Source organism: Thalassophryne amazonica, chromosome 3 (assembly GCF_902500255.1).
Source record: "Thalassophryne amazonica chromosome 3, fThaAma1.1, whole genome shotgun sequence".
NCBI classification, from domain to species: Eukaryota; Metazoa; Chordata; class Actinopteri; order Batrachoidiformes; family Batrachoididae; genus Thalassophryne; species Thalassophryne amazonica.
Window position 1 is genome coordinate 73,089,638 of NC_047105.1, and position 19,559 is coordinate 73,109,196.

The 19,559-nt window shown below is 39.8% G+C and overlaps 1 protein-coding gene across 4 annotated transcripts in view; it reads right to left on the reverse strand.

The window, feature by feature from the left end:
* The window catches only part of LOC117507035 (inositol 1,4,5-trisphosphate receptor type 1), a 286,805-nt gene that overhangs the window by 127,837 nt on the left and 139,409 nt on the right, over positions 1–19,559 (reverse strand). For 3 of the 4 annotated variants that reach the window (XM_034166723.1, XM_034166725.1, XM_034166722.1), the window contains exons 33-39: positions 18,512–18,637; positions 18,281–18,409; positions 13,971–14,091; positions 13,661–13,845; positions 5,485–5,633; positions 5,283–5,394; positions 1,860–1,895 (exon numbers count right to left, since the gene is read on the reverse strand). In XM_034166723.1, coding sequence (XP_034022614.1) covers positions 1,860–1,895; positions 5,283–5,394; positions 5,485–5,633; positions 13,661–13,845; positions 13,971–14,091; positions 18,281–18,409; positions 18,512–18,637 — 858 coding nt within the window. The remainder of the gene's footprint in view (positions 1–1,859; positions 1,896–5,282; positions 5,395–5,484; positions 5,634–13,660; positions 13,846–13,970; positions 14,092–18,280; positions 18,410–18,511; positions 18,638–19,559) is intronic. The other variant, XM_034166724.1, reaches the window with a different exon arrangement.

Sequence of the window (19,559 nt, forward strand, 5' to 3'; positions counted from 1 at the left end):
AAACGAGGATGTTAGAGTCATGTTAGTGGTGTGTACGAGGCTGTTAGAAGCTTATTATCGGAGCATCTGGTGGTTATAAGGACAGGACAGGTTATTTTGGCTCCGCACTCTCGCACACTTCGTTGTGACAATCTCATACACTTTGTTCCGCTGGACGTGGTGCTTTGTGCACTGGATGCTGCGTATATAAAAAATATTTTTTTGTAGCGGATTCATCATTTTCTCTCAGAAAACACCTGTTGAAAACACCTCTGATCTCTTCCGGAATCACAGAGGACTGTTTCAGCTGGAGCTTTTTTTTTTTTTCCCCTCGCTTTCTTTTTTCCCCCTCTCTCTCTTGTGTGCTTCATGAGGTGGAGAATGTATTTAGAACAGTCTTTAAAAGGTAATTATTTGAAAAGTTTATATTGTAATGGCTTGGTAAAACAGTTGCATGTTCATTCCTTCTTATGAGCAGCTGTAAAAGTATGTTTATGATAAATTTAACATCTCAATCGATCAGATGAGCTGCGCTGTGATGTGGTGGGATGACGCAATGACTCACGCAGTGTTTTTTAATGTTTGCGCAACGTTCATATACGCGTCTCATTATTCGAATAATCACTGAAATTTCTGACAAATCCTTACGTGACTTACTTATGGCTTTATTATTCAGTGGGACCAGAGCGCAAAGCCTTCTCTCCTCTTTCCATGACAAAAACTCCTGTAACAGTGGAATGTGCCGTTCATTTCCAAACTGGACGCTGTGTTTTATCAGGGATGTCAACTGACTAGCACAGGAATTGTGAAAAGACGTGGACATCAGCACTTTTTCGGCACACAGAGAGACGTGCGGAGGAATTCCGTGCGTCGCGGCGGTGCCGCATGGTGCAAAGCAACGCTGTGATGAAGCCTCACAGGACATGTTCTGGCATATCCAGGCACATCCACAATTTCTCGGATAATCACTCAATGGAAAACCCACCGACAGCTGTCTGAATGCCATCTCAAAACCGTCCTGTGAGACCAAAACGGAGGTGGTTTTGTCTCGTTCCAGTAGCGAATCCATCGTGACGCGCGAAGCCTCCGCTCGGCTTTCCATGACAAAATCTCTTGTTAAAAGTGAAATCTGCCGGAAAATCGTTGATGTCCAGCTCTTGTGATAACCAGAGAAATTGCACATGATGGTCACGGATCCATACAGCCATCCGTTTAGAAATGAAATGGTTGCTCAGCCTGTCGATGGCGGCTTCGGAGTGCGGCGCACCACCAGTCGCTCTGGGCCGTCCTTAAAGCGACAGTAACACTCCGTAATCTCTTTGAAGCCCATAAAATTTTCACCAAAAACCATCTGAATTTCTCGAATGGTGTCCACTTTGATGTCCCTCACAGTTTCTGAAAAAAGTTTGATCAAGCAAAGCGGCAGTTTCTGAGCCATTCCTAAACAATGAAAAAAACGACGAGAGGGGTGGACCACTCCTCACTCAAAGCCTGCTCACAGGCGAATGACGCAACCGACAGGCGTGAAAAAACTCCCGCATGCGCACGAAGGTTCAAGCTTGGCTGACGCAATCACACGTGATTCAAATGCATATGGTTTTTGAAAAAAATAATAAGGTCGGATACTTTTCTAATAGACCTCGTAGTTACTTTTCTGAGTACTCAATCTTAAAAACAAACAAGTTAGATTACTAGTTACTTTATTAGTTACATTCAGCAGCTGACGGAAAGTTGTCCACAGCTACTAATGAAGTAACTGTAAAATGTAACTAATAAAGTAACTTTTCAAAGTAACTGTGGCAACACTGTGTGTTACACAGGCAGAAGCTCAGAAGGAAAACAAAAAGCAAAACCACATGAGTAGAAGGAAACGGCACAACCTTAGGCATATCCATCTCATCATCAAAGGCCATGAGCTGAAAGAAACCAGAGTTTACAAGGTTAGACACAAACAGAAGGGCAAAGCTAAAGCAGAGGTTAATGACACACTGTGTTAACTGAATCACAGCTGCAGAAATACTGAGCAAGAATTAATGTTATTTGTGATTGATTGTTACCCATAGAAAGCAGAATTAGTGCAGATTCATAGTGATAACTGTGGCTGGCAGCTTGTCTGAAGAGGAGTTGAGGACAAACCTGCTTTACTGGCCCCAGATGTTAAAGTGAGTGGAGTGGACCTGTGTTAGTAAGAGCAACTAGACTGCATTCAAAATCAAAGTTTGATGTATAGTTTGTCAAATGCAACAACACTGCGTCACCTTTACATTTGATACATCATATCATGAAACAAAATATATTTTCATTTATCAAAACACACATATGACTTTGAATTTTCATTGGCATGACAATTTACAAAAAAGGTTCTGATTTGTATTTTGAAATATATACAGTGCTGTGCCAAAGTCCTATGTACCAAAACCTTTTGCAGAACAAGGTAAAACTGTTTAATATCTAATGTTTATAAATGCATAAATATGTGACAGTTGTCACCACGTTTGACCTTTAATAATATACAGTTTCATTCAGGTGATAAAACTACATCATTTATTTTTGGTGACATCCTGTAGTTTGTTAGAAAATAGTGTTTAACCCTATTCAGATGTTTACAGAAAATATGTTCCTGATGTTTTGGGGCACACTGGGCCTCACATGTACTGTATAATGTTAATATCAGGAGCTTTGAGATGGAAATAATTAAAAAACCTTTTTAGCATTATTTAAAGGCAATCCACTTGACATTTTAGAACCATATTAATGTAGACTAAAACACAAACACAGCAAAATAATTGTAAAATCACAACTGTAAATGTTGGTGTACTCTTATGATTATTTGGATTGTTGTCTGTAATTTAATTGTCACCACTTACTCTGTCACTATTGTTCTCTTCCTTTTCTATCTTGCCTGCATGTTCTTCCAATTCCTGCTGGTCCTGTTCTCCCTCTATTTTCATCTTTAGCCTGGCCTACTGTAATTATCCACCTTGTCTTGCTAACTTTTAATCAGGTGGAGCTTATTTTTTTCTGTATTGGACACTCATGATTATGAGCTCACTGGCATCTCATCATCAGAGTTCTCATTTACTTCAGTATCACAACCTCTAGCTTCTGAGTCCAACTGCCTAACAGGTATGGTTCAATGTTCATTCTGAGAGTAAGGTGAATCACTGTCCTTAAGGATTCTTTTTATGGCTTCTGCAGGTGTAAATATATATATATTTTTAACTAACCATCAGGGACACTCTACTTTCACCATCTGAAAAGAAAAACGGTATGCAACTAACAAACAAATAAATTCATTTTTAATATTGGGGTCCAGTGGACCTCAAAAGGTTTCTGATAAATAAATAAATAAACAAACTGGGTTTGCAGTGATCTGAGGAATACATAAAATGAGGACACACAATCTCAATTAAGAAAAAAAAAAAAAAAAAAAAATATATATATATATATATATATATATATATATATATATATATATATATATATATATATATACACGAGGTCTATTAGAAAAGTATCCGACCTTATTTTTTCAAAAACCATATGGATTTGAATCACGTGTGATTACATCAGACATGCTTGAACCCTCGTGGGCATGCAAGAGTTTTTTCACGCCTGTCGGTTACGTCATTCGCCTGTGGGCAGTCTTTGAGTAAGGAGTCGTCCACCCGCTCGTCGATTTTTTTCATTGTTTAGGAATGGCTCAGAGACTGTTGCTTTGTTTGATAAAAATTTTTTCAAAACTGTAAGGCACAACTGAGTGGACACCATTCAATAAATTCAGCTGGTTTTCGGTAAAAATTTTAACGGCTGATGAGAGATTTTGGTCTGGTAGTGTCGCTTTAAGGACGGTCCACGGCGCCTGACGGCGATCTGCGCTTCGAGGCGGCAGCGTCTCGCCGTTTCAAGTTGAAAACTTCCACATTTCAGGCTCTGTTGACGCAGTAAGTCGTCAGAGAACAGAGAACTTTCAGAAGAAGTCGGCATGAGGAGTTTATTCGGACATTCCATTGTTAACGGTCATTTTGTAATGAAAGAACGTGCGGGCAGAGTCGCATGTCGGGCTGGACCCGACCGCGGGGGGTCGCGGCAGGAAAAACACCTCCGTTGGAAATCTTAACGGGCAAGTTGGAACATGCCCAAGCTGTTAAACAATTTCTCAGTTACTCACTTGTTGAAAGCCATTAAAAGCCGCCTGAATTCTACAAATGGTTTTCAACACGGAGGTGTTTTTCCTGTCGCGGCGCACACAGATTTGCCGAGTCGTCACGGAAACGACTCGGCGAATTTGCGCGTACGTCTTTCATTAAAAAAATGTCCTTAAACAGTGGAATGTCCGCATAAATTCCTCATGCCGGCCTCTTCTGAATCTTCTCTGTTCTCTCACGATGTCCTGGGTGAATTAAGCCTTAAATTAGGATGTTTTCAGCTCGAAACAGGCCGACGACAGCGCCTGGAAGCGCTGCAGGACGTCCCGCTCCGTGGGAAGTCCTTACACCGACAGAAACACCCCATAATCTCTCATCAGCCGTTAAACTTTTCACAGAAAACCAGCTTAATTTCTCGAATAGTGTCCACTCGGATATTCCTCACAGGTCCAGAAAAAATTTTGATAAAGCAACGCGCGCCGTCTCGAGCAGCGTGTGAAACAAAGGAATTCAGCCGAGAGGGCGGGACCACATCTCACTCAAGGCCTGCCCACAGGGAAATGACGTCACCGACACGCGTGAAAAAACTCACGCATGCGCACGAGGGTTCAAGCATGATTGGTGTAATCGCATGTCATTCAAATCCATATAGTTAAAAAAAAAATAAAAGGGTCAGTTTATTTTCTAAGAGACCTCGTATATATATATATATATATATATATATATATAAAACATTTATCTGGAGTACACTGGTTTACAATGATTTTATCTTTTAATGATCATCAGCAACTGTCTTTGTTCTCATTTGGGCCTAGTAATAATAATAATACTATGACCACAACTACTACTACTACTAATAATGAGCCAAAGGGCAAAAAAAAGAAAGGAAGAAAGACAAAAAGGACAATGAAGTTTGTAAAAGATTAGTTTTTGAATGAAAGTTAAAACAAAACAAAAAACTGAGTATGAATATTTGGACAAAATTCTAAATTCTAAGTTAGTTGGAAGTTGTGTGCAGTACTGTATTTAAGTGCTAAATGCTAAAATAAATTGCTCTGAACAGATTGCTTTGGCTTGAAAATGACAAAGTTTCATGTAATTAATTATTTAGACAGTAAAAGATGGCAGCTGTGTGTGGTTGGCAGCTTCCCTCACCTTCTCTCCGTAACCCCGATCTTTGGTCATCATCTCTCTAAGTGTTTGGAGAACTTTGATGCATAGCCGCTCTTCATTTTCTTCCAGCAGCAGCTTGGTATGTTTAATCAGCCTGCATAAGCACATTAATTTATTCATTCCAAAGAAGAACACAGCATTATGCTTTTGTGAATATAGTTGGGTGCAGCCAATTTCTGTTTACTTGCATATGAAGCCACCGCTCTCACACTTCTTGCGGGAGTCTGTGTTTTCTGGGAAAAGCAACTCAGGATGATGCAGCACATCCACCAGAACAGACAACTCCGCCTGGACCAGCGGACGCAGGCGGTCTTCCAGAGCAGAAACAATGTCCTACAAGATGCACAATGACAGTTATATGAACAAATGCTTAAAACACACACACACCCATACACTTGAATTTATTTCATTTACGAGGGCTGTCAATAAAGTATAGGTCCTTTTTATTTTTTTCAAAAACTATATGGATTTCATTCATATGTTTTTACGTCAGACATGCTTGAACCCTCGTGCGCATGCGTGAGTTTTTCCACGCCTGTCGGTGACGTCATTCACCTGTGAGCACTCCTTGTGGGAGGAGTCGTCCAGCCCCTCGTCGGAATTCCTTTGTCTGAGAAGTTGCTGAGAGACTGGCGCTTTGTTTGTTCAAAATTTTTTCTAAACCTGTGAGACACATCGAAGTGGACACGGTTCGAAAAATTAAGCTGGTTTTCAGTGAAAATTTTAACGGCTGATGAGAGATTTTGAGGTGATACTGTCGTTTTAAGGACTTCCCACGGTGCGAGACGTCTCGCAGCACTCTCAGGTGCCATCGTCAGCCTGTTTCAAGCTTAAAACCTCCACATTTCAGGCTCTATTGATCCAGGACATTGTGAGAGAACAGAGAAGTTTCAGAAGAAGTCGGTTTCAGCATTTTATCCGGATATTCCACTGTTAAAGGAGATTTTTTTAATGAAAGACGTGCGGATGGGTCCGCGCGTCGGGACGCAGCTGGCGCGGTGCCGCTGGCTGCGTGTTGATAACCATTTGTAAAATCCAGGCGGCTTTTGATGGCTTTCAGTGGAGTGAGTATATGAGAAATTGTTTAACAGTTGGACATGTTCCAACTTGTCCTTAAGGTTTCCAACAGAGGTGTTTTTCCTGTGGCGGAGCGTCGCAGCGGAGCGTCGCAGCGGCTGCGAGCCGACGCTGCAATCCGTCCGCACGTCTTTCATTAAAAATAAATCTCCTTTAACAGTGGAATATCCGGATAAAATGCTGAAACCGACTTCTTCTGAAACTTCTCTGTTCTCTCACGACGTCCTGGATCAATAGAGCCTGAAATGTGGAGGTTTTCAGCTTGAAACAGGCTGACGACGGCGCCAGAGAGCGCTGCACGACGTCTCGCACCGTGGGAAGTCCTTAAAGCGACAGTATCACCTCAAAATCTCTCATCAGCCGTTAAAATTTTCACTGAAAACCAGCTTAATTTTTCGAACCGTGTCCACTTCGATGTGTCTCACAGGTTTAGAAAAAATTTTGATCAAAGCGCCAGTCTCTCAGCAACTTCTCAGACAAAGGAATTCCGACGAGGGGCTGGACGACTCCTCCCACAAGGAGTGCTCACAGGCGAATGACGTCACCGACAGGCGTGGAAAAACTCACGCATGCGCACGAGGGTTCAAGCATGTCTGACGTAAAAACATATGAATGAAATCCATATAGTTTTTGAAAAAAATAAAAAGGACCTATACTTTATTGACAGACCTCGTATATAGTGCCAAATCACAACAAAGCTGCCTCAAGGCGCTTCACACAAGTAAGGTCTAACCTTAACCTCTAAACAGTGGTGGGCACAGATAACCAAAAAAATGAACTTTGATAACAGATAATCAGATACTGAAAAGTTATATTTGATAAAGATAAACCGATAAACCACCCAAAAATGTATCGGAAGTTACAGATAACCGACAAATTCCAGTATTGTCTGTGGTACATTTGCAACTACTAATAAACTGAATTTGAATTTTAACACCACGATCGCTTCTGGTAGCATCAAAAGTGACAACAGACCCAAACAATGAGCCCACACTTCTGTTTGAACATCTTGCCCCTGCTGGAAGCTCTTGTTTACTACACAGCTTCCAGCACATAAGCAAGCTGAGAACAGCCACAAAGCCTAGCTCTCTACCCAATCACAACGCTCCAGTCAGGCGGAGGTCTTGGAAAACAAAGCAGTGCTGACTTATGGTTTTGATTTATAAAAAACATTAATACCAATAGAATAACTCCATTAATGTCAATTCTGTCATTTGTACAAAGTTAAAATATACGTGGTGTGTCCATAAAGTAATGGTCCTTTTTATTTTTTAAAAAACTATATGGATTTCATTCATATGTTTTTACGTCAGACATGCTTGAACCCTCGTGCACATGCGTGAGTTTTTCCACGCCTGTCGGTGACGTAATTCGCCATGTCTATCTCGGCTTTCAGTGCTTACCAGTCGAGTGAGTATAAGAGAACGTGTGGAGAGCTGGACATGTCCAAACATGTCCTCTAACACTCCGAAACGGAGGTGTTCCTTTGTCTCGCTTCATCAGCGAATCGGTCGTGATGCGCGAAGCCTCCGCGCAGCTTTCCATGACAAAATCTCTTGTTAAAAGTGAAATCTGCCGGAAAATGGCTGATGTCCAGCTCTTGTGATAACCAGAGAAAGAGCACACGACAGTCTCGTATCCACAGAGCCATCAGCTTAGAAATGATCCAGTGGTTTGTGCAGCGACGTCGCAGCTCGGAGCGCGGCGCACCGACTGTCCTTAAAGGGGTCCTTAAAGCTGTAGTTAAAGTCCTTATTCTCTGTGAAGCCTGTAAAATTTTCACCAAAAGCCAGATAACTTTTTTGAATGGTTTCCAGGTGCCAGTCTCTAACAGCTTCTGAAAAAATTCTGATGGAAAAAAGTCCTTTTCATTCCGCCATTTCCAGACAATGAAAATCTGACGAGGGGGCGGGACCACTCCTTCCACAAGGCGTGCTCACAGGCGAATGACGTCACCGACAGGCGTGGAAAAACTCATGCATGCGCACGAGGGTTCAAGCATGTCTGACGTAAAAACATATGAATGAAATCCATATAGTTTTTAAAAAAATAAAAAGGACCGTTACTTTATGGACACACCACGTTATATATCTTTTAATGTTGAATAATGCACTAATTCTGAGGTTTTGTAACAAACACAGACAGATCGCAAAGGATTCTGGGTAAAATGTGCCTCTGCTAAACACTGATTGGTTCAGTCATTCATTATGTAAACCAACACGTTAATGTGACGTGTGTCGTGTATTGGTGTTTAAAGATAAATGTGCTTTTGTAAAATATTCCATTTTTTTATTTGTAAAAACAGGCATTTTTACAGAGCCCTGGAAGTGTCACTGTAAAATGTTGAGCATGTGGAGAGAATGTGCGCACGTTTTACGATGTTGTGTGCACGTTTTACAATGTTGTGCACACGTTTTATTATATTGTAAAACGTGCACTCAGTATTGTCTTGACACATAAATGTTGGCTTTACACTGTGCAAGTTTTGGCCCTTTTTCAGATGATTTTTCATTTGTGTGAGAATTTTTTGGACTGAGTTTCAGGTTAATCACGCGTCCTGCATCGTGTAGTGTACATGGAGTAACAAGCTGCGTTTAACATCTCACGACCACCTCCTGATCGCCGATCGTATGGTCGAATGAAAATCAAACCTGTTTGATATTAATCTGATATTCCTGCTGCTGAAGCGCTACAAGCATCCAACCGCTCGCACTGTGCATGTGCAAACACCGCGGACCTGTCTTGTAATGTTTTTTTGTTGTTTTGTTTTTAAACTTTAATGTCTCCCATCAAGAGTTTTTGTAAATTAAGTCTGGAAAAAAAAGCTTACGTTTTGCTTCTGGAAACACGAGTCTGACGTGTGGTTTTTGAATGTACAATGTGTGTGAGAACATAAATCGGGCGCTCTGAACTTTTACACCGTGCGGTTCTGTGGTACAGTTTGAACTGAAACCGAGTGCAGTGATTAAAAACATCATACAGTGTCTGCCCAGCTTCAGGACGAATACTGGCATGAACTGCCATGAACACTACTGCCTAGTAGAGACCGTGAACACTTGCCAAAACAAAATTCCAGATAATCCGTGTCTGCTACATTTAAGATGCGTGGAATTTAACAAACGCAAATACAATAACAATGTCTATAAACCCAGAAATGATATTCACAAGAGTTTTAGGTACTAGAGTTTAATGCTGTTATCCGTGGCACCTGAAGAGAGTGTCTGAAATGCATTTGTCCCGTTGTGAACGTACTGAGATTACACTATCCTACCCATAATGCACTGCTGGGCACAGCATGTGCTCACTAAAACCTTAAAAATTAGCGCATTACTTTGAAACTAAAACATATATCGGATATTTTCACTTTATAAAACTTCAGACGTGACAGTAATTTTAAATAGATAGATAGATATAGACATATACTTTAGTGATCTCACAATGGAGAAATTACGTTTACACTCCAGTTACCTCAGACAGCAATTAGTCCACAATTATTACTTGTTTACCGTAATAATGGCACACATCAGAATTAAAGGCAACACATACACATTTGACATTGTTTATGTGCACTAAGTTTGAAGAAGTCCGTTATCTGAATTGAGGCAAGTGGATGAAGACCACGCAGCAACCCTGAGATGTGCTGCCCACAGCTTGGGGGGAGACATAGGCTGCAGCGAAAACCGCACTGCCCCTGCCGAAGGGGGAAGGAATGATGATGGCGGGCGCCAGAAAGGGGATGTGTTGATGGGGAGGAAGGAGGTGGGGGAAGGGAATGGAACATGCTTCAGTCCTGTGAAAAGCAGTTTATTGTCTTTGTGAGATAAGAAACAGCCAATGTTCCCCAGGCCTAAACAAATCCCTCAGGAGGAGACAGTCGGGCAATTTGACCTTCGGCTTGATAAGCATGTAATGTTATTGTTGCAGCAGTGAAATCACTTTAACAGTTCCACTTGCACAACCAAATCCCAATTACGAATTAAGAATATACCCAATTATGAATTAAGAATATTCACCGGCCTCTGAAATCTTCAGCTTCAACTGCAAGGCACGCATCTGCTCCAAGATGTCATCCAATTTGCATCTGAGTTCAAGAATCACTGCAGTCTGAGAATGCACTGCCTTGCCAACCTCGTTAATCATGACGGACAAGCGAGGGGCCATGGTTCTTGATGCTGCCGTCTTACCAATTTTCTGGTAGATCAGGGCAGCACATAAGCCAAAAAGTACCAGCCCTGCTACCATGAGACCAAAAATGAATAAATCCTCGACGTCCTCAACGGAGAAAGGCGCCAAGCATGCAACACGCCAAGACCCCCAGGAGTTGAGGACATAGCCCGCAGGATACGGTCCATCTGGGCAGGTAGGATCCCCTGGTCCTGACCTTCTTGTAGAAAAAATGGTGTCAACAGCATTCAGAGACCAGCTGATCAATTCCATGGTTAATCCAATAGTTGTCCAATAGATCCAGAATCCAATATGATTTGAGGAATTCACAGTCTGGTGAAATAGGGACTTGAAGGTTAAAGGCAGAGAACAGAGATAAGGGAGAGTGGAGGAGATGCGTCCGCCCTCGTCAGAGTTCCAAGCTGAAATAACTTAGTTTGGTTAAAATTTGAACCATAAGTTAAAAATGTGTGCCTCTGGATGACTTGAGTGATATTGCCAGCGGATCAGTATGGTATTAAAAGAACTGATTTTTTTTGTGACCAGTTTCTCCTTTGCCTGCAGAGGATAGAGCAGTTTCTCCTAGAAGCAGCTCTCTTCAGTTTGCAGAGGATAGAACTATACAGGTAGGTGCTCAACTGATTTTAAATTTTAAAAATGTTTGTCACTGTTCAGCTTTGTTTACTACGTTATCGGTCTAAAAGTTATCGGACAAAAATTTATCGGAAGATAATTAGTCCGATAATGGTTTTTAAAATGATCTAAAAAGATAATCCGATAATGAAAACATTATCTTTGATAATTATCTGTTATTGGATTATCGGAACTGTGCCCACCACTGCCTCTAGAGCAGTGGTTTTCAAATTGCAAGGTGCGCACCCCCCCGGGGTGCCAGAGTTCTTCAGGAGGGGTGCAAGGGATGGGTAGCAAGAACTGGTTCTTTTCAAGAATTGTTAAGAAATGATTTGATCCACCGACATCAATAGCCTTTTTGCTTAACAATTCTCTTATCAGTCCTTCAGAGTAGCTGTTGTTTTTGAGGGTGTTTTATTGGGAAAATGATAATTTCTCGACATTGATTGCAGACGCTGCAGTGGGCCTGTAATCAACCGCTTCTGCAGTAGCTGTTCTTGAAGCTTGAAGCAACAAAGCAATGCTCCAATCCACTGCTTCGTTTGTTCATTGCTTCACTGCTTTTCAGAAGTGGCAAGTCCGCTTCTTAAACGTCTCAATGCCATTTAAAAATGTCAATCGTGAGTCACTTTTGTGCGGATTAAAGTTACTAACTGGGACTCTTGTTTACGTTACAGGCAAGAAATGATAATCGTCCTACATTCCGTTTGCACAGCTCCAAAAGCTGCGCTGCTCTCTGCTGAGTCAAGTTAGAGTCTGGTTGGAATTAATAACTTCAAAGTGAATCACTGTAATCAAATGACACCTCTTTCCAAATGTTGTAACACAGACAATAAACTACAACAAACTAAAACATTTGTTTTTCCCCCTCAAATGAGACGTCCTGCGTTCTTTATGAATTACATTGATGTTGACTTGCAGCACAGCCGGCTGCAAGAGCTTAGCTCAGAGGTATGGAGTGACATTTATGCCATTAATATCTGAAAGGAAATGCTTTTGAGAAAAACTACAGATTTTTTCTATTTTTATTTATGCCCAGAGTTCAAGGATCCAGTGACCAATTTCATATTTATTTACTTTAAGATTCAATAAAATGTTAATGACATAGAAAACCTGTAAATTTAGTACACAGAAAATTTACAGGAGGTATTGATAAGGGAATCAATAAGGAATCGTATCGATAAGCGGAATCGATAATGGCATCAATAGATAAAATCTTAATAACATACCTGTTTGAATGAATATTATTTATGTTAAAATATGTTAGTTATACCAAAGACATTTTAAAAACACAGATGTTTAAATGTTTTAAAAACATGTTTAAAATAATTACAAAGGCTGTAAAATGTGTAAATGCATAGATAGTTCCTTAAAAATACACTTTTAAAGTGTGTTTAAGATGCGTAAAAGAATGAAAAGAAATACACGAAATACATACATGTTGAAAGTGTGTGTATGTGTGCCATGGGGGGCACAGCTATTCATTTGTTCTTTTGGAGGGGGGGGAGGTGTCACTCTCCCACAATTTGAAAACCCCTGCCCTAGAGCAAGCACACAGGTGACAGTGGTAAGGAAAAACTCCCTCTGATGATGTTGAGTAAGAAACCTCAAGCAGACCAGATTCAGAGGGGTGACCCACTTGGGCCATTCTAACAGTTACTAGGTTTTTACAAAGTTTTTACCAAGCTGAAGAAACAGGAAACAGAAAAACAGAATAGCATCAAAACAAGTGCATTATTGAGATGAGCATGCAGTCACTGGAAGGGGGTCGTCCAGCTCCATCCATCACATCATCATGTAGGAGTACATTCCAAGAGCAGACTACAGTGCGCTGCATCAGTTTCAGCCATGGCACCTCGTGGTCAGTCCAGTACCCTGTGCGGATACCCTGCTAGCCCTAAACTTCACTAACAAACACAGAATTTAGATAAAGTGAGGCTGTGACCTGTTCCGTTGCGAATAAGATGAGTTAAAGGGATAAAAAGCATAGTTCCATACTATGCCAGTATGCTAGCCATACAAGAGGGAGAATAGATGCGTCTTAAGTCTGGACTTGAATGTCTCTACAGATTCTGACTGTTTTATCTCTGTAGGGAGATCATTCCACAAAACAGAGGTATGTTAAGAGAAAGCTCTGTAACCAGCAGCCTTTTTATTCACCCTAAGGACACAAAGTAGTCCTGCGCCCTGAGAACACAGAGCCCGGGTCGGTACATAGGGTGTAATTAGGTGAGCTAAGTAGGGAGATGCTAGTCCGTGAATAATTTTATAGGTTAGTAACAGAACCTTAAAATCTGACCCGACAGAGACAGGAAGCAATTGAAGAGATGCCAACATGGGTGTAACGTGGTCAAACTTTCTGCTTCCTGCCAAAACTCTGGCAGGAGCATTTTGAACCAATTGGAGACCCCTAATGCTGGACTCAAGTAAATCAGAAAAAAGAACATTGTCAAATCTCACACACACACACACACACACACACACACCTGCAACCTCTCAATAATATTCCTGTAGTCCCGTGATGCAGTCACCACAGAGTCTCTACGGGCAGCATTGCGAGCAGAAAGTCTCCAGCTCATAGCAGTCTTTTGGACTATGTTGTTGGACTTCACAAACAGGTTGTTCACCTGGTTGTCCAGATCCACAGGGATGGCAATTGCTCTGCCTTTGGCTGACACACAAGACAAATGGTTTGAGGATTGAGCTGTTCTTTTGACCTTAGCTCAGAAATATAAAAGAAATTCAAATACAACATGCAACTGACAGATTTAGATCTTAAGTGTTTTACAGTCTTACCGACATCAGACAGCACTTTGATACAGTTCTCCACAGAGCCCTTTTGAACTGGGATCAACCAGTTACAGTGATAGACCCTGAACACTGCCTGTAACAGCTGCACAAAGACTGGCTGCCTGGTCTGAGAAGAAGATACAACACAAGACATCAGCATTTTTATCTGGTTGGAAGAATAAACAATACTTCTTATGGCCTTGACAACCCAAGAGTGATGAGAACAGGTTATATGACTGGTGACATTTTCATAGTTAAACCTGTTTCAGAAAAAAGTAGAAAGAAAGTCAATCTAAATGGGGGGTGGGGGGTGGGGGGGGGGTGAAGCTCCTGTGTGTATCGCGAAAATTGAGAATTTAACTGATACAAATTTTAAAATTCATTATGCAGTACACATTACATAGCATATGTGAAGACAACTGACTGACAACATGTGTGTGTCTGAAATAACTAAAATAGGAACTGTACACTCATTGACACTGACTGTGCCTTTGAGTTTTAACGATAACAAAATACCACCCTTTTTCTCAACTATCCAAATCAAGGTCATTTTGAAGGTCAAGGACCAAACAAACTGGAAAGTGCAAAGCTCCAGCCAACCATATGTCCATATTTAACTACAATGCAATTGTATCTGTAGTCATCTGGCAGGGGTCAGGTTCATGGGATTTTTTTGAAAAGAACAGACAGAAGCACCACAATCCTATAGCTCCGGGAGCTAAAGCACTGCTAAATATATAATACCTTTAAATAAACATAAGAAAAACATGTGACTACTTTCACATTTAAAATAACTTTGATTAGTTATAAAAGCTAGACTTATATATAAATAATGCCAGAGACCTCCATTTACCCTGCCTCCCCCCAACTCCAAAGTACAGAGTGATCAGCCCTAACTGTTCATCTGCATGCCTGCACAGCCCCATTCCACTATATCTATCTGACAGTAAACTTAGTTTTGCCCATTTGTTTAATTGACTCCTTTATTTCTTTATTTTTTCCTTTTATTTTTATTGTTTATGTACCTATTACTTCTTACAGAAGTATTTTCTTTTATTGTTATTTATGCACCAATGACACCAGATAAAATTTCTTGTGAGAACGTACTTGGCAATAAATTCAATTCTGAAGATTAGAAAAAAAATGCTTGTTACTTATCTCACTGCAAATCAGTTTAATTGGACTTGGATCACAAAACACTCGAGCATGTGAAGAGGTTTTCCAACAGTCAAGAACTTTCATTATCACCCAAATGTGTACTTACACATGTAAAATTATTTAGCATTAAGTACCTGAAATATTTTCTTCAACACAGAGGCCTGCAGCAGAAGATACAAACAGCACAGAAATAAAGTACAACAGGAAAAGTAAATTTCAGCCACAAGCGCTTGTGTCATGTGAGAGGGAGCATGATTTTTGTAGTAAAGGACATTGATAATTTAAAGAATTGACAGCCACAAAGCGATTTGTAGAGTCGTGAAAATGTCTGAAAATATAACAAGTGCCTTGAGTTTTTTCATTTTTCCACAGATTGAATGACCCACTTCTTCGAATCTGTGAAAGGTACCTTATGAGAAAGACATTTGTGTGTCAACAAAGGAAATGATTCATCAGAAAAACAGGATACCAACAGTCACAACTAAACCCTCTTAACGTTGTAAAGTCAGATTAGTGCTACAGGACTGTGACTTAGGTTTGACTGATCAAGAAGAGAAGGAGGACATTCATTCTCCAAAATCAGACCCTATTACATTCATCACAAGACTAATTTTAGAAATTTGGGGGAAAACCATGCATTCACATACAGTGCCTTGTAAAAGTATTCAGTGTCTTGGTATTTCACACATTTTAATTTATTTATGCCATTTCAGATGTAAAAAATAAATCAGGCTTCTCGATATAAAAATGTCTAAAATTATCTTCCTTAAACTCAAAGTAAATCTCTTCAACTTGATTTAAATTAATTAAAAATATAAAAGCCAAGTTGATGGGTTGCATAAGTAATCAGCCCCTTTGGTATAATACCTGTCATCAGTTTTATTAGAATTTTATTAAAAAGAAGACCTGAAAGTTCAGCTACAATTTGCCAGATGGTACATCTGAGATGCAAGCCTAGATTTATATACCTCTTCATCATGAAGCTGTATAACTGGTGATACAAAATGCAAAACATGCACTGTACACAATTTCTCCAATCATAGCCAGAGAAGCCTATAACTTCTTCTGGGTTGTCTGGGTGTCTTGGTGGCTTTCCTCACTCTTCTCCTTCTTGCACAGTCACTCCGTTTTTGAGAACTGTCTGCTTCACACAGATTTACCATAGAGCACCATACTGTTTGAATTTCTTCGTTACTGATGTAAATAAAGTCCAAAACATATTCAGTGACTTGGAAATGTTCGTGTATCCACCCCCTGACTTGTCAGAAGAAAACTGGCAATAAAACTGATTATTTACAGGTTATACAAAAGGGGCCCATTACTTATGCAACCCATCATTTTGGCTTTCATATTTTTAATTAATTTATGTGTTGTAGAGACTTGCTTTGAGTTTGAGTTTAAGAAAGACAATTTTAGAAATTTTTATATTGAGAAGCCTGATTTACTTTTTGTATCTGAAATGGCATAAATAAATTAAAATGTGTGAAATACCAAGGGGCCAAATACTTTTGCAAGGCACTGCAGAAGCAGATGGCTTTGCTCTGAAGCAAGCCAGACAATGAAATCAAAGCTTCCATGTAGTGTTACGACTATGAATGCATACAGTAACAAAAACTGTATCTGCACAGTCATTCAGCTGACTGATATTTAGCTGTATGGAGAAAGAAATCCTTGAATGTTGCTGATCTTGACTTTTTGAATAGACCAAAAAAATTCCCTCTTCCTTCATACACCATCTACTGTTTTATGTTTGGTGCAAGATGAGAAAAGATACACAGCCCACAAACCTGCACCTTTCAAAGTTATAATCTGTTTTTATGGAAAATGTTTCAGGTATTTTGCACAACAGCCCAAATACTAAACATATCACAGTCAAAATACAAATGTTTGATGACTACAAAAATGTTTTTTAATTGAGGATTGAGGGAAGTGGAGAGAAATATGATGAACAAAACAAAAGAAATATATTTCTCATTTTCTTCGTATCAAATTGCAAACAGCAGAGATCAGAGTCAGCGCATTCTGTGGCCACAGAGCTGTGAACGGGAGCAGTTGGAAACAGCGTCTCTGCTCCCCTCTGAGATGAAAAAAAAATAACTCCGCCATGAAAGTCCTCCAGAGGTCCTTCTGTATCTGAAGGCATCCATTTCAAAATGAGCAAATATTTTCACAAAAACAAAGTTTATCAGTTTGAACATTAAATATCATGTCTTTACAGTGCATTCAATTGAATATAGGCTGAAGAGGAGTTGCAAATCATTGTATTTTGTTTTTATTTACATTTTACATAACATCCTAACTTCATTGGAATTGGGGATGTACATTCAGAAATTTAGTTTATTTTACAGTTGAAAGGCTTCGTGTTTCCAAAAAGCTCTGAGTTTGAAAACAACAGATGTGTGTGAGAGAGAGAGAGAGAGCGAGGGGCACTGCATCAGTGAAAGGAAAGGAAACCGATTCAGAAAGCTTTTCATTTAAAACAGCAGGTTTGACAATTAGGTGTTATATTGTTTAAAAAGAAAAAGTAATGCAAATCTACTCAAATTGTTGAGAAAAAAAACTTGCCAGGATGACTGAAAAACTGTCTGCTTCACTGGATTAAAAACTACTGTGTGTCATTTTTGAAGAAGATAGTAAATGCTATGTCCATTAAATATTGTTTTTAACATCTTCAATCTTCATTAACTTAGACTTTGACAGATACATGCAAAAAAGAATTTTACTCTTACAAATATTACAACATAAATATTTTTTGTTTATCATTCTTGCATTCAGTGCATCTAAAACCACCCAAAATGAGTTCAAATAAGGCTTGCCAAGAATGTTTTAAGTGTTATAAAATCCTATAGCTTTGGGGGCCGTGGAAGCTATGAGCCGCGATTACATAATTTACCCAGCACTAAAATGGTCCTAGCAAGAACCCTGGTCTTGATCTAATTGAAGCTCCAGCACCCAATGTGCTGTTTAAGCAGCTGACTGCTCTGTTTCAGTAAACATTATTACAGCAGAGGTGTCAACCGCAGCAGATTCATACTGCATTTACCAACACCAAGTTGATCTTCACATTCCTTCTCATTTATTTACTCGAATGTTGTGTTCCAGCACCGTGTTTTTCTGCTTCAGTCTTTCATATTGTTGTTGTGGCTGCAGCTACATACCTGCAGACTGGTGCTCTGGTCAGAGAAGGGTGAACTGAAGAAGGTGGTTACAATGCTCATGACAGTCTCAGTCACGTAGTGCTCCAGAACAATGTCTGCATGCTTGCGATCACTTGTGTTGTTGCAGACCTGTAAATATCAATATACAACAAAAATGACAGGCAGTATTTTAATTTAAGTCTGGCCAGTGTTTAAGTTATTGTTTCCACAGAGTCACCTGGTGAATCTTACTCTGCAAATGTCAACCAGAAAGTTCTCAAAGAGTTTCCACATGTGGTTGGAGGTGTAGATCTCTTTCATTTCAACCTCAGTGTCGACATAGCAGTGGTTCAGGAAGTTGATATAAGCAATCTTCACCTGAAAGGTTATGATTGTGGTTAATTTAGAATTAAAGCTGACTCCAGTGCAACATGTTCTTGTACGCTTCAACAATACTGCATATCTAATGATTTATCAGCAGACCTTATCTGTTTAAATTTAAAAAACAGATTTAGATTAGATTAGAGACTTTGCCATTTGTACTCGCACGCAAGGTTTGGGTACATAGGAATTCTTGTGCAGAGCTCTCGAGTAAATAAATACAAAAAAGTAGAAAAGTATAAAGGTATAAAACTAGAAATATTTTATAATTTTACTGCTGTTTGTTTGAGAGCAAACTGCAAGATCATGATGAGTAAATGAGTTTGAAGGTGGAAAAAAAAGAACATTTTGTTAAATGTAATCGTACGATTTGGCATATTTCTGTTATGTTAATAAATGACAAGCTCTGCTAACAAGATAATGAGATAACACCTGCATCTGTACAACTGTTTGTTCAGTTATTAAAACTACAACTTCAAAAAAGTTGAAAAAGTCTAGTGCTACCTGGAGTACCACCCACACAAAATATACAGATATTTAGGACTCTGAAAAAAAATTCTGTTTGTGTCAAGAAAGCACTTCTTCAGGCAGAGTTTAAATGTGAAGAGTTTGCTTGTGTTTAACCCATCCACTGCATAGTACTAAAGCCAGTGCATTATGAGTGATGGTTGCAAGCCCAGATAAATGACAGGCTGCATCAGGAAGGGCATCCAATGCAAATCCTGTGCTTAAACACATACTCAGGTCACAAACTGGATTTCATACCAGAATGGTTGAGGTCTGGATTACCAACAACCACCACTGGTTCAGTTAGTGTCAGCCATTGGAGTACCAGCAGATAGCATGCAACCACTAGGTGAAGGCAGATAAAGCCTCAGTCCCATCGAATAATGAAGGCTGAAGAAGGAGCCACGCATGG